A 13,132-nucleotide genomic window follows, 5' to 3' on the forward strand; every position below is an offset into this window, starting at 1 on the left:
AAAATTTTGTTGCCCCACTGGCTCCATACAATTATGATGTAAGTCTACAAATTATCCTTTAAAAAAAAGAATTAAGGAGTTCCCATCATGGCTCAGTGGAAACAAATCTGACCAGCATCCATGAAGATGCAGGCTGGATCCCTAGCCTTGCTCAGTGGGTTAAGTATCCAGTGTTGCAGTGAGTGGTGGTGTAGGTCGCAGATGCAGCTGGGATCCCACACTGCTGTGGCTATGGTGTAGGTCAGCAGCTGCAGCTCTGATTCAAACTCTAGCCTGGGAACCTCCATATGCTGCAGATGCAGCCCTTAAAAAGACAAAAAAAAAAAAAAAAAAAAAAGAATCAAATAAGCTCTACCATTAGAATCACATGAATAATTCTTGTTACTTCCTATGATTTATCCAGGAAAAGACCCAAGACTCAGAGTGAGTTCACATGTGCTGCAACTGGTGTGAAACCATTGATCCACTGATACTCTCCTCTAAAAATCACTTCTCTATCCTCCAAAATTGCTTTTAAATTCTAATTAACAAAGAAGTAAAACAAAATTATATGGAAGTAAAAAATTCATAATCAATTCTCAAAAAAAATACAAACTTCAAAATAATCTTATCTTGGATATTTATTTTTATACTGACAAATCTAATAAATTCAAGGAAAAGGACGTGCTACTTCCTATGTTTTCCAGGGGATGATAAGATAGGTGATTAAAATATAAAACTTATTTGCACTTATATCACAGGCATTGATTTTAAAGTTATTTTAATTTCTAATTTTTCTCTGTGATTAAACTTTAGCCTAATCTAAAAGAAACATTAGATGCCATCAGTAAAATCTAAGTTGCATGTTATTTGATTATTTGATTCATTAGGGATCTAAAGTTAGTTTGGTACTCCAGAGCAATTTAACCCTTTTAGATGGTTAACTAGAGATCCTTTCAATCTTTTTCTTATTTAAATCCAATTAACTTATTTTCTAAGCACATTTTGCTCTAACAATTAATAACTGCAGTATTATTACAAATATACATATTGCCAAAAGAGAATCTGAGTATCTAGAAAAGAAAAATATTGGCTTTTTCAGGGTTTTTATTTGTAATGAAGATATCACTTTAAAAAGGTAAAAAGCTTTGTTTTTGTCTTTTTTATTTTTTTAGGGCCACACCCGTGGCATATGGAAGTTTCCAGGCCAGGGGTCGAATCTAAGCTGTAGCTGCTGGCCTATATCACAGCCATAGCAACGTGGGATCTGAGCCCCGTCTGCAACCTACACCACAGCTCACAGCAAGGCCAGGGATCAAACCCATGTCCTCATGGATACTAGGTCAGATGTTACCACTGAGCCATTGACAGGAACTCCAAAAAGGTAAAAGTCTTGATCTAGAAAGATCAATATTCCATCCAAATCTAGTGCCTCCATATTAATTCTCAATTAGAAAAGTGACTCCACTGTAGAAAACAAAAGATAGTAAAAGATTAATAAGATGAATTATTGGCACCATATCACATTATAGAAAACTCAAATTTTCTTAAAGGAATGCAAAGCATACTTTGTCTTATATAGATTTTAATTCTTATTTTTTATATCTATAAAATGATAAGGTCATGTTTATAGCAAAAAAAAAGCTACAATGAAATAATCAGAAGCAAATTAGTCTGTACAGTTAACACTGGCACTCTGGGTCCAAATTTAGGACATACTAGAAGCAGCAATCCTTTGACACGTGAGTCATGATAAAAATGTATACAGCTTCATTTATGAAAGAACTTATATGTAGATTACCTGACAATTACTCATCATGAAACAACCTTCTGTGGGGAGAAAGGCAGATATGGGAATGCAAAAGACCAGCGAAGTAAAAGTACAGAAGTAATAGCATGGATTACAAAGGCTGTCAAAAAATATACCTTCAGCAGATGAGTAAAAAGTTTGAGGAATCATAAGTGTATCTGACATACATAATGCTTTCCTGATTGCAAATTGCTTTTACATACACTGTATTATTTAAAGAAAGACTACAAAGTGCACTGTGAGTTTCTAATGGCTTCATGAACCACCCAGTTATAGTGCTGACTTCTTCAATATAAAGCTACCACTATCTTCAAGGGACATTTTAAGGCACAGAAAAAGAATATACTTACATTTTCAAAATTCTAAAAGGTAATGAAATATTGAATTATATGACCTCTTCATCATCAGAGGAAACAAACCTAGGAGATATAGTTGAAAAGTTCCCAAACTTATCCATATCTCTGCCTTTATTGACCATAGAGAAGCTCCCAATCTTTGGTCTACTTTCCCCCTAAACATGCCTACATGGCCCTGTTAATAACAATAATTATCATAATACCATTTCTAAGTTCAAAAGCAGGAGCCCAGAATAAAGACTGATCAACTAAGTATCTTGACCCATTCCCCAAACTGTCCAAATGGAAAGCTACATTCCATGTGATGGACACTACACAAAGGTGCTGATCCAAGGCATGCATCTATCACTAAGTTTCTACATTAGAAGCATAGAGCTTCACAGATGGAAATCTTGGAATTTCTCTGGCTCTGCTTCATTTTGAACTGAGATAATGAAGGCTTTGCTGAGCCAACACCCATAGTAGAGGCAGCCTTGGGCCTGGAACTATTGGATACTGAAGATCCTGCCCAATTTCCAAAGATACACACACATATTTGTGTACATATTTGGTACTCCATGAAGCTAGTCCGCAAAAGACCATTCATCAATTATTTTATCCCAACATCATTATTACCCTCTGACCCTGAACACTGCTAAATATTTATACTGGTCAGCTAATATCCCTGACTTCTCAGGGCCCAGTCTTTATAAGTCTGGCCCATACTTTCATGGATATATATATATATATATATATATCAGTAGAAATAGGAAAGTCTAATAATTTCTGAAAAATTATTCAACTTTACCTAAAGAAAGAGATCCATTTCTAAAATCTAACACCTTCTAGTCAAGTACACCTTACTAATTCTCAAAATTTTAGTTAATGAGCTACTAAGATAGAAACCCACTGCTCCACCCAAGCATGTAAGCAGAAAGCAAGACCATGATTAGAGATAAACATGAAAATCAGAGGGAGGAAATATTGTGATTAGGAGGTGGACAATTGCAGGGCCATGTGCACACTCAAACACAGCTGTCACCATGTCTCTGCCTAATAACAAGAGTAACAAGGTCACAGTCCCTCTGTCAGGCAGGCTTTCAGCAACTAAGGCAGAGGGACTTGAGGCACAAAAGATTTACTTCAGGAATTTTCTCAAAATTTCTAATCTCACTTATAAGACAAAAAAATTTTAAATGACAACTACAGAGTTTCTTGAATTAGAGAAACTGGTTGCTGATTTCCCACTATACATTTTAAGTGGCTTCTTGGTCTGTTGACATTCTTCTACAGAGCCTGATCAATAATACATGATTCATCAGGCAATTACCAGAAATTCCACTGAGCACCTATTAAGTGCTCTGTATAAACCACAGTTCCTGCCACTGAGAATGCAGGATCATATTGAAATGGCAAGACTTGGATATCAGAAACCACACAAGGGAAGTACAGAATTGGAAATCTCCAACTAGGGAAATCGTTGTAGCAGAGATTCAGGGCAGGAAACAACAACGTGTGATGAAGCTATTCAGTGAAGGTTACAGGGAGGACATACAGTTGTTCAGAGCCTTGAAGGATGAACAGAATGTAGGTGACAAAGGAAGGAAATGAGCATTTTAGTCAGAGAGAAGAGGCAACAAATGTGCAACGGTGGGACTGAAAAATGGAGCTGAGGAAGGCCATGGAAGGGGGGCAGGCTGTTATGAGTGTTCTCATGTGGGAAGAGTGGGAGTGAGGTAACCAAATTATGGAGGGGCTTGAATATCAGAATGAAAGTCACAGCAGGCCTTAGAGCCAGTGATTTGGTCAAAAGGATTGCCAGGTCAAATACAGGATTCCCAGTAAGATCCGATTTGAGATAAGCAACAAATAATTTTTAGGGTTAAGTACATTCCAAATATCTCATGGGACAGACTTATCCTGGAAAAGCATTATTGTTTATCTGATATTTAAGTTAACTGGGATATTCTGTTTCCTTTGCTAAATCTAACAACCCTACAGGTAAAGTGTGATTTTTTAGCTGGAGTGACCTAGCAGTGGTGTTTAGGAGGCACTTATACTATTGTTGGCAGAGAATAAGGCATTCAGAGCACTTTCAAAACCAGTTGTCTTCCTTTCTAATTTCTTCTCTGAAATACTTTCTTCTTTAATGTAACTATGTCTTTTATCCGACTTTCCTTCAGGCTAACTTTTGCCCCTTTCTGTTCTCCCAGAGGACATTTGGCAATGTTGGGGGTACGTTTTTGGTTGTCGTAACTGTGGGAGTGCTCCTGGAATGTAATGGGTAGAGGTCATGGGAGGCTTATAAACACCTTCCAATGTACAGGACAGCCCCCACAACAAAGGATTATCCAGCCCATGTGTCAAAAGTGCCAAGGTTGAGAAACTCTGCCTTAAACAAAGATAAGAAGAGCCTCGATCCTGGCCAAAGGTCCCTGGCTTTCACAGGATTTACACCTCCTCACAAATAGTTTAAAATTTTCTGCACATCTAAAGTGCAAGAGAGGCTGAACATCCCCATTATAGAGAGCTTTAAAAAAAAAAAAAAAAAAAAAAAAAAAAAAAACATTTATTTGAAAGAAGCACTATTGCCACCAAAAAAAAAAAAAAAAAAAAATCTGGACTTTGCAACTTCAGCTGACTCATGCTTCACATTTTAATTGAATTTTAAAGAGCTCAGAAATATATATATGCAGATCAGCCAAAGAAAACATATGGTTTATATCTGTGAAAGCACTGCCATGCTCCCCAAGGGGTCTGCCAGGATAGACAGATTCTGCTCTCCTAAGGCAGGCCTTCCCCAACTCCTCACCTTTTTTTTCACCTCACAGCTTTGCAGCCAGAGTCTGCACTTGTTTACTCTCCTCTTTTATCACAGAAACACATTTGTTTTTTTAAAATCCCAAAGGCTTTATCTTCAGTCCCTGTCTGAAGGCCTTGGGGGCTTGTCCTTTTGCTCCAAAATTATAATCGTTAAATTCCTCATTGGTCCCTTGGTATATAAGTTACCCATTATCACAGACTGCAGTTAAAGATCATTTTGATGCTTCCATTATCACATGTATTCACCCAAGAGATGGTTAAACTCAGAACTTCGAGTTAGAAATGAAGTTCTGAAGAAAATTTCCTTTGAATTTGTTTAGATCCTACAGTCCGTTTGGGGCTTTTGTTTTCTTGTACTGTAATAATGAACCAGTGGAAGATTAGAAGAGTCAGCTCCTGCTGTCATGGCACTGGTTGTGTACATGGAGGTTGCAATGCGGACCATAAGCACAGTCATGAGACAGGGGCTTCCTGATCAGATCACATGTTACCTGGGAATGCAGGTCAGTGGAAAAGATCACCCTCACCTTATTCATCTCACCAGCCCCCTGGAGCTCAGAGCCTGGGGAAACATTACACTAGTTGGTCCTTTGTCTCTTGGGCTTTGAGTTAGATGTGACATTTTAGACTCTCTGTCTTTTGCTCTATGACCAAGGCCTCTTTTTAAGAAAACAGGTGACAAAAGAGAACATGCATAAGACGTGGTAGGAAACTCATATCTAAGGATTAATAAAGGCTGGCCATGTTTGGCCTTGACTGAAAGCAAAGTTTTCTCTGAGGCTGATTTATATTTAGCTTCCTTCTGTTCTTTACAATTGGTAAAACCAGCTCTAGCAACACTTCTTTTGAAGTATTCCAAGGCCACAAGGAGAAGTGAAAAAGAGCACAGGATTTAAAGCAAGAAGAACCTAGCTCAAGTCAGCCACTTATGGGGCTGCATGCCCTTGGGCAAGTTCTTTTATCCTCTCTGAGTTTCAGTTCTTTTATCTGTAAAATGGGGATAAAAATATCTAGCTCTTATCAAGAGCTCTTTGTAAAGTCTAAGGTTTTATGTAAATGTTAGTTCTTATTTTGAACCCACTGAGCAAGGATATAAGATGTCCCTCAAATAACAGGATATATAGAAAGTGCCCTTAATTAGAGTTTCAAGACATGGACCATGCTCTCTGATGTGCTATTGTTTCTGCCAATCTTTTGTCAGCTGTCTTAGTCCTTTTTTACAGAAATGTACAAGGAAAAGGAGTTACCTCTCTAGTATTTTAGCAAATGCAGGACTCACTTCTCTCTCCACCATTCCTGGCAGGGGTCATTCACCCAGCTTGGTTGGAACAGTCCCATCAAGCATGCTGCCTCACATGGCATTCCATTCTCTAGAAAATTCTGTGTTGATGAAATGTGGACAGATAATTTTGGGAAGATAAATGAGTAAGATTTGTAAAAATATTTGAACTCTTGAAAAGAAAAGACCCACACTGATTCCATGGATTTTTGTTATGGTAATTGGAATTTAAAATATGATATTTTGGTTGGTTGATTAATGCCTGTTCTGACTTTTTTGATCCTTGGCCTCAAAGGGGCTAAGAGAAAGGATCCACAGACATCACTTGTTTTTTTTTTTTTTAATTAATGGAAATAAGTAAAATGCACAATAGAGGTCAAGGTCTAAATGTGGTAACTCATTAGTTATCACTACACAGTACTGCCACCCTCCCCACAAGCATCGCCAGTCTCCATTTGGGGGAGGGGGTTACAGCCTTTGCAGAGCTCAGCACTCTGCATCTCCATCCAAATCAGACCTATCTGAAGCCCTAGGATAAGACACAATCAATCAGCCATGTGCTAGTGTTATGCAATCTGCTGAGGATACAAAATGAATAGCCAAGTCTCCCTTCCCACCCATCAGGAGCTCACCTGAAGGGCAAAGAGATACAAAAACAAGTGGTTACAGTATAGAATGACAAGAACTCTGATAGAGGTGGGACCCCTCACAAAGAAGAGGGGCTCACTGCTCCCTAAGAGAATTAGGGCAGTTTTGCAAAGGTGACATTTAGACTGAATGTAAAAGAACAATAGCAATTCTCTTTGGGAATAAAGAGAGAAAGAGGATTCCAGTGAAGGGAGAAAGATACCTAGAGTGATGGAGGCAAGAAGAGGCAGGGAAGGTACAGAAAGTGGTTCAGGGAAACCTGGCCTGGAAGGAACATGGGGATGCACAGCAAGTGATGCAGCCTGAGAGAGAAGGTAGGAACTAACTCACAAAGACTCTTTATGTCAAGAGAGGAGGCTAGACTTCAGTAGAGGGTGAGAGATCCACTGAAAGATGTGATGAGCGGATGCTCAGTGTATGAGTGATGAGGTAGAAACCAAAATGAGAGGGAAACTGAGGACAAGGAGAGCCAAGGCTGAGGCACAAACTAAATGCTCCTTCATTGGGCACCAGTGATAGGAACAGAATAATTACAATCTGACATATTGCTTCAGCATCAAAGGCAGAGTAACTGTTTCCAAATGATGTCTCTGAAGGCTTAGAAAGAACTTGGTTATCGCTTTGAGGAAAGGCAAAATAACCATTTTTATGAGGCTCTAATGGTAGTTATGACAAAATGATAAAAAGATAACAGATCATGAGTAAGCCCCTTCAATTTGTCAGATAACTCAAATATTATGTACACCAATAGAGATACCGGAGACTTGAAAGTCACCTGATACATGGGAGGTCAACAAATAATGACAATGATCTTGTCTTAAATCGCATCTAGACTTCATAACTTCTTACATTTAGAACTAATCTTAAAGAATCATATTTCCTTTGTATCCATTTTTATTGATGTATAATTGACATATAGTACTGTGTAAATTTAAGGTGTACTATGTGATGATTTGATATACACATATACTACAAAATGTTTACCTAGGTAGTTTACACAGCCTGTACCTCACACAATTATCATTTTGTTGTTATGGTGAGAACCTTAAAGCCCTACTCTCAGAACCATATTCGACTATACAGTACAGTATTGTTAATTATAGTCACGTGCTGCACATTACATGCCTGCAACTGAGAATTTTATTTCTACTAACTAAAAGTAAGAATTCAAGGCATAAAAGGATAAAAACAGAAGAGAAAAAAAAACCTATGGAGGGTAGCTAGGGAAGAAGTAAGAGTTCTTTAGGATCAGAGGTTCTACCTTACAGAAAATAAGTAACTAGAAATTTCCTTGGATGAATGGAAAGTTAAAAAAAAAAAAAAATGTAGAGGAGTTCCCTTCATGGCTTAGCAGTTAACAATCCCCGACTAGGATCCATGAAGATGTGGGTTTCATCCCTGGTCTTGTTCAGTGGGTTAAGGATCCAACATTGCCATCAGTTGTGGTGTAAGTTGCAGATGCAGCTCTGATTTGACGCCTAGCCTGGGAACTTCCATATGCCATGCGTGTGGCCCTAAAAAGAAAAAAAAGATTGTAGAATAGTAGGAAACATGCTGTTTATCTACCAAAAGTACTAGTACCTCACTATGTTTCACATCTCTGAAAGATGGTTTGAAATCTATTCTGAACATTATGCAATGTTTATGGATTATTCCGATTTCAATCAGCTATAGGCCCCATACTAAAGGGTGGAGTGAAGATCTTGCTCTAGTATGTTGATTAGAATAAGACTAAATGATAGAAATAATACCTCTACATCACAACAGTAAAGATTCCATCCAGTATGTGGAGGCAAATATTAGCTTACCAGTTTGGAAAAAGGGTAATAAAACCCTAAAATGTTCAAGTTACTGCTCCAAAACTCTAAGAATAATAAGTTAGTTCTAAGAAACTGATTGCATCATTTCAGTGGATCAAACCAGAAAATCACGATTTAAGTTTTACAAGTCCTTTTAAATTTTCAAAACTGTTTGGGAGCTGAAATCCTTGGAGTCTTACAGCCATGCTCTCATCAATTAGACTTAAGAGATTTACTGAACTGGTTTTAATATTAAAATGAGGCTTAAGGGAAGTTGCTACTTTGTAAAAACAGAATTATTCTGATGTCATCACCAACCTCTCAGCCTTCCAGGCATTATGCACAAGACTGTCATGATGCCAAAGTATGAAATATAGCTAGTTTCATAGCCAGAATGAATTACGGCTAATTCTCTTGGAGTAAACAATCAGATTCACAAATCTGTATTCTCTAGACAGCTCAGCCAAGCCTTGCTTTCCAAGTGATTCAGTTAAATAGACAGTATGTTAGCAGACACTATGGAGATTATGGCACAGGGAGGAGTTGGGCACAGAGCCCTTCTCCTTGAGAAGCTGGATATAGGGTTAGGGGAGGTAAGCAGGTCTGATGAAAAGGCGATGCTGCTGCTTCTAAGGGAAAAAAACACGTAAGTTAATACTCACTAGTTTTTTTTTAAATTCTAGAATTCAAATGTTCTGCATTTTGAAATGAAATAAATGCCCCCTATAAAATCTCTTCCACGCTGGAACTACCACTCTTCCTTAGAACTGTCCATCCTTAAGTATTTTTATGCTATCACTGAATGTTGCTTTGACTGTCCAAACATTCATATGAATGGTTTCTAACACTCCTGCCCCAACTCATATAATCCTATCATGACTTAATCTTGGCTTTATAACCTGCCATATTTTCAGGTGGTTTTTGCATCATTTTGTCTAGGTTTATTTTGCATGTATTTGGTTTTTGTTTGTCTGCCTGTAATAGTTAGGCAACATCTTTGCACAACCATAAAGACCTCTTGCCTCCTGCTTTTCTCACAAGCTCCAGAAACAAGACAGATTTGCCAAACTAATCCTTAGATATAATCTAATTCTTCATATGCAGTGACATTTTACTATGTCAATAAATATGATATCTGGGACAGTTACAGATCATTACAGCCTCATTTCTCTAGCCTGAACTAAGAAAAATGTTTAACAGACCTAAATAAGAATTCCAGGGAAAAAAAGAGCAACTAAATTATATGTAAATTAAAAAGAAAGTAAAAGACTGTCCTCTGACTAAAACAGAACTTAGAGCTAGGACCAAGATTTTACTGCACCAATGATTTAAAATAAACATAAGGACCTAATTCTCAAATAGTAGGATAAGAAGACTACTAATTATCCTCAGAGTTTTAACAAATCGTTACTAAGTAACCACCAAGTAGCAAGCCCTGGGCTAAGCATGGGGGACACTGAGATAAAGCACAGAAAAAGTCACGGAGAACTCAGAGGGCAGCTAATAGTATTGACACAATAGGACATATTCTGTGTGTGACAAAAAGAGGCTCAGGGTGAGTGCTTTCAGAGGGCGATAGGGAAGACATCCTCCAACAAGAATCACTTGATCCTATGACTAAGTTAGCTGGAAAATGGGGATGGGAACTGAATAAGTTTAAACCACTAATCCGAAATGTGAACTACGTATCTCCAATGATGTAAAAATAATGTGTTTGTCAGTGTGTGCTTTCACTCACCTACTGCTGGCTGTTTTGCAGAATAACCTGGCTAAGGCTGCCGTGAAAGAACTTGCTACACTGTATGGCACCAAGTACACATACGGCCCAGGAGCTACAACAATCTGTGAGTCTTGGCTTCAGAACCATAATAGAATCCACATGCCTAAAAGGCAACAAATGGTTCCCAGAGTCTTTCCTTTCTGTCATTTAAAGCATGTGGCTACTGCCTGATAGTAAATTTTTAATAAAATATGTCATAAGTTTTCTGCTCAGAAAAAAAAAGGGGGGGGGGAGTTATCCCTTTCAACCCACAGAAACATTGTAAACATCTATTGAGCATCTACCATGTGCCAGATCCTTAACGGGCGGGTGCAAGGGGATAAAGGAAGGAAGGATGGAGAGAAGGCAAGAGGGAAGAAGAAAGGAGGATGGGGACCAGAGCAACTGTCAATGAACCCACAGTAGGGAAACAAGAAAACTAAATGTCAGTTGTCATACAGGTGCTAAATGCAGTGACTGAAGGATGCACAAGAAAAGAGCACACCCAAAGACTAACCAACCCCTCCCACAGTATCAGGGATGATTTCCCAGGATGATGACACAGAAGTTTTATCTGGAAGGACAACTGCCAGAGGAAAGCAATAGAGAGAAGGTTGTCTTGGCTAAACAGACTGCAGGTTCAAAGGGCTACTTCAAGCTCAAACTACTTTCAAGGGATACAAGCAGCAAGAGAGTTAGGTAGGGGCTGGACCCCAGAGCCTTCCATGCTGTAGTTTGGATTTCACCAGCCAGGCAAATTGTGCAGGTCCTATCTTCAAATTTCTACATATATTTGCCTTGGCATGATTTCTTTCTGCTCCAGGTCTTAAATGGGCAGAAATACAAGAATAAAAGGCCAGTTTCATTATCAAGGGGCCTCTAATTCAAAGAGGCTCCAATCCTAAGGGTTTTATTACAGCTCATGAAGAATATAGTTTTCTGTTTTCTTATCCTTTATTAAACTTACCTATATCATATGGGCTATACTATTTTCTTAAGTGGACTCTATCAGAAATAATCCCTGTATTCATATATTGTCAACTTCTTGTCAGTTTTACTCAGGCTAGTTCAAAGAGGTTTCTTTTTCCATTATACTGTAAGCCCTTGGAGGGCAAGGGCTGTGCCCTTTCTTTGTCCTGGCATCTCCAGTGTTGAGCACATGGCCTGCTGCTCAATGAGAGCTATACAACTGTTGACTTAATAAATGTATGAATGATTGAACAAACATGTGACTGAATAAATGAATGACATCATAACTGTCATTGAATGAATAACTGAGAATATCTAATCTATGCCAGGCCATATGCCAGACCCTGAGGAAATAAAATGAAGGCACAAAATGAAGCCCTGCCCTCAAGCTGCTCCAATTTCATCATTCAGTACAGTTTTAGGAGGATTTAGAGTCTTTTCTCTCATCAATCATCATGCAGTTTTCCTTATTTTTCCAGGAGATATGCATTCTTTTCCCAGAAACGTATATACTTTGTAAACAAATTACACACTGCATAGCATCATTTACTACAGCATATAAGCACACTGAGAAGTTTATATATTACAAACTACATTCTTCCTGGGGTATTAAACACATCACTCCCGCTAAGGAGACTTAGAGGTAAGACTGGACTAATTTTTAAAATAGCCCTCATACCTTTCATGATTCAGTTCACTAGAAAATCCATCTCCCCATGTTATTTAGTACAGGGAAACATTAGTAATTATAAAAGAAAGCTAATAGGTTTTTTTAATCTCCTTCTAGATTTAAACTTTTTTTTTTTTTCTCTCTCTCTCTTCTGTCTGCTCATTTCAGATCCTGCTGCTGGGGGCTCTGATGACTGGGCTTATGACCAAGGAATCAAATATTCCTTCACCTTTGAACTCCGGGATAAAGGCAGATATGGTTTTATCCTCCCTGAATCCCAGATCCAGGCAACCTGTGAGGAAACAATGCTGGCGATCAAATATGTTACTAACTATGTCCTGGGACATCTGTACTAGTCTGGAGTGCTAAAAGCCTTATTTCTAAATGTTGACTCCTGGTTTCTTTTCTTATCTTGAATTCCTACTTTTGTTTGCTTGGATGTTTTCCAGATCCTAATCTTTCTTTTAAGCTCCTGGTTCTTCTAAACTACCTGGATCTTTACTACTGATCATAATAAAAGAGAATCACTATAATTAAAAAACCTGCAGATTATCTACTTACTTGGGGGGGGGGAAGAGTAAACAAACAACGAAGCATGCCATGCACAACTGATGATGTAGTTCAGCCATACAGCTTTTAAAGTCCTTGGAGTACTGGCCAACCCTGGCAGAGTACAAAGATGCAACATTATAGTGGGGACCTGATAAGGAAAAAGAAATATAAGAGGAAATTTAGGATTGTAAAATGTGGTATAGATAAAACAATCCAATCTTGGATTAGCTTTTATCTCAGCTCACTCAAGGTATTTTCTGAGCTGTTTACTACATGCTAGGCAGTTTGCTAAGCAATTGAAACCAAAGCAGTGAAAAAGAAAGATAACATTTCTGCCATCAATGGTTATATAGGCCATGTGAGAAGGTGGGCATGAAATAAGTATGCAACTAATTATTTAATAATTAGTGGATTAATTTACATTGTCTACCTGATTGGGGGAGAAAGCTCTCTTGGGAGGTGCTGAAACCTGAAAAATGATTCATAATTAGCTGGACAAAGGGAGTACC

General features: G+C 38.2%; 1 protein-coding gene across 2 annotated transcripts in view; it reads left to right on the forward strand.

The window, feature by feature from the left end:
* The window catches only part of CPB1 (carboxypeptidase B1 (tissue)), a 44,566-nt gene extending 31,960 nt beyond the window's left edge, over positions 1 to 12,606 (forward strand). Inside the window, exons 10-11 of one of the 2 annotated variants that reach the window (XM_021068540.1) lie at positions 10,433 to 10,517; positions 12,240 to 12,606. In XM_021068540.1, the coding sequence (XP_020924199.1) occupies positions 10,433 to 10,517; positions 12,240 to 12,427 (273 nt within the window). In that variant the 3' untranslated portion in view covers positions 12,428 to 12,606. 2 annotated transcript variants of the gene reach the window in all.

The sequence above is a fragment of the Sus scrofa genome, chromosome 13, assembly GCF_000003025.6.
Source record: "Sus scrofa isolate TJ Tabasco breed Duroc chromosome 13, Sscrofa11.1, whole genome shotgun sequence".
NCBI lineage: Eukaryota > Metazoa > Chordata > Mammalia > Artiodactyla > Suidae > Sus > Sus scrofa.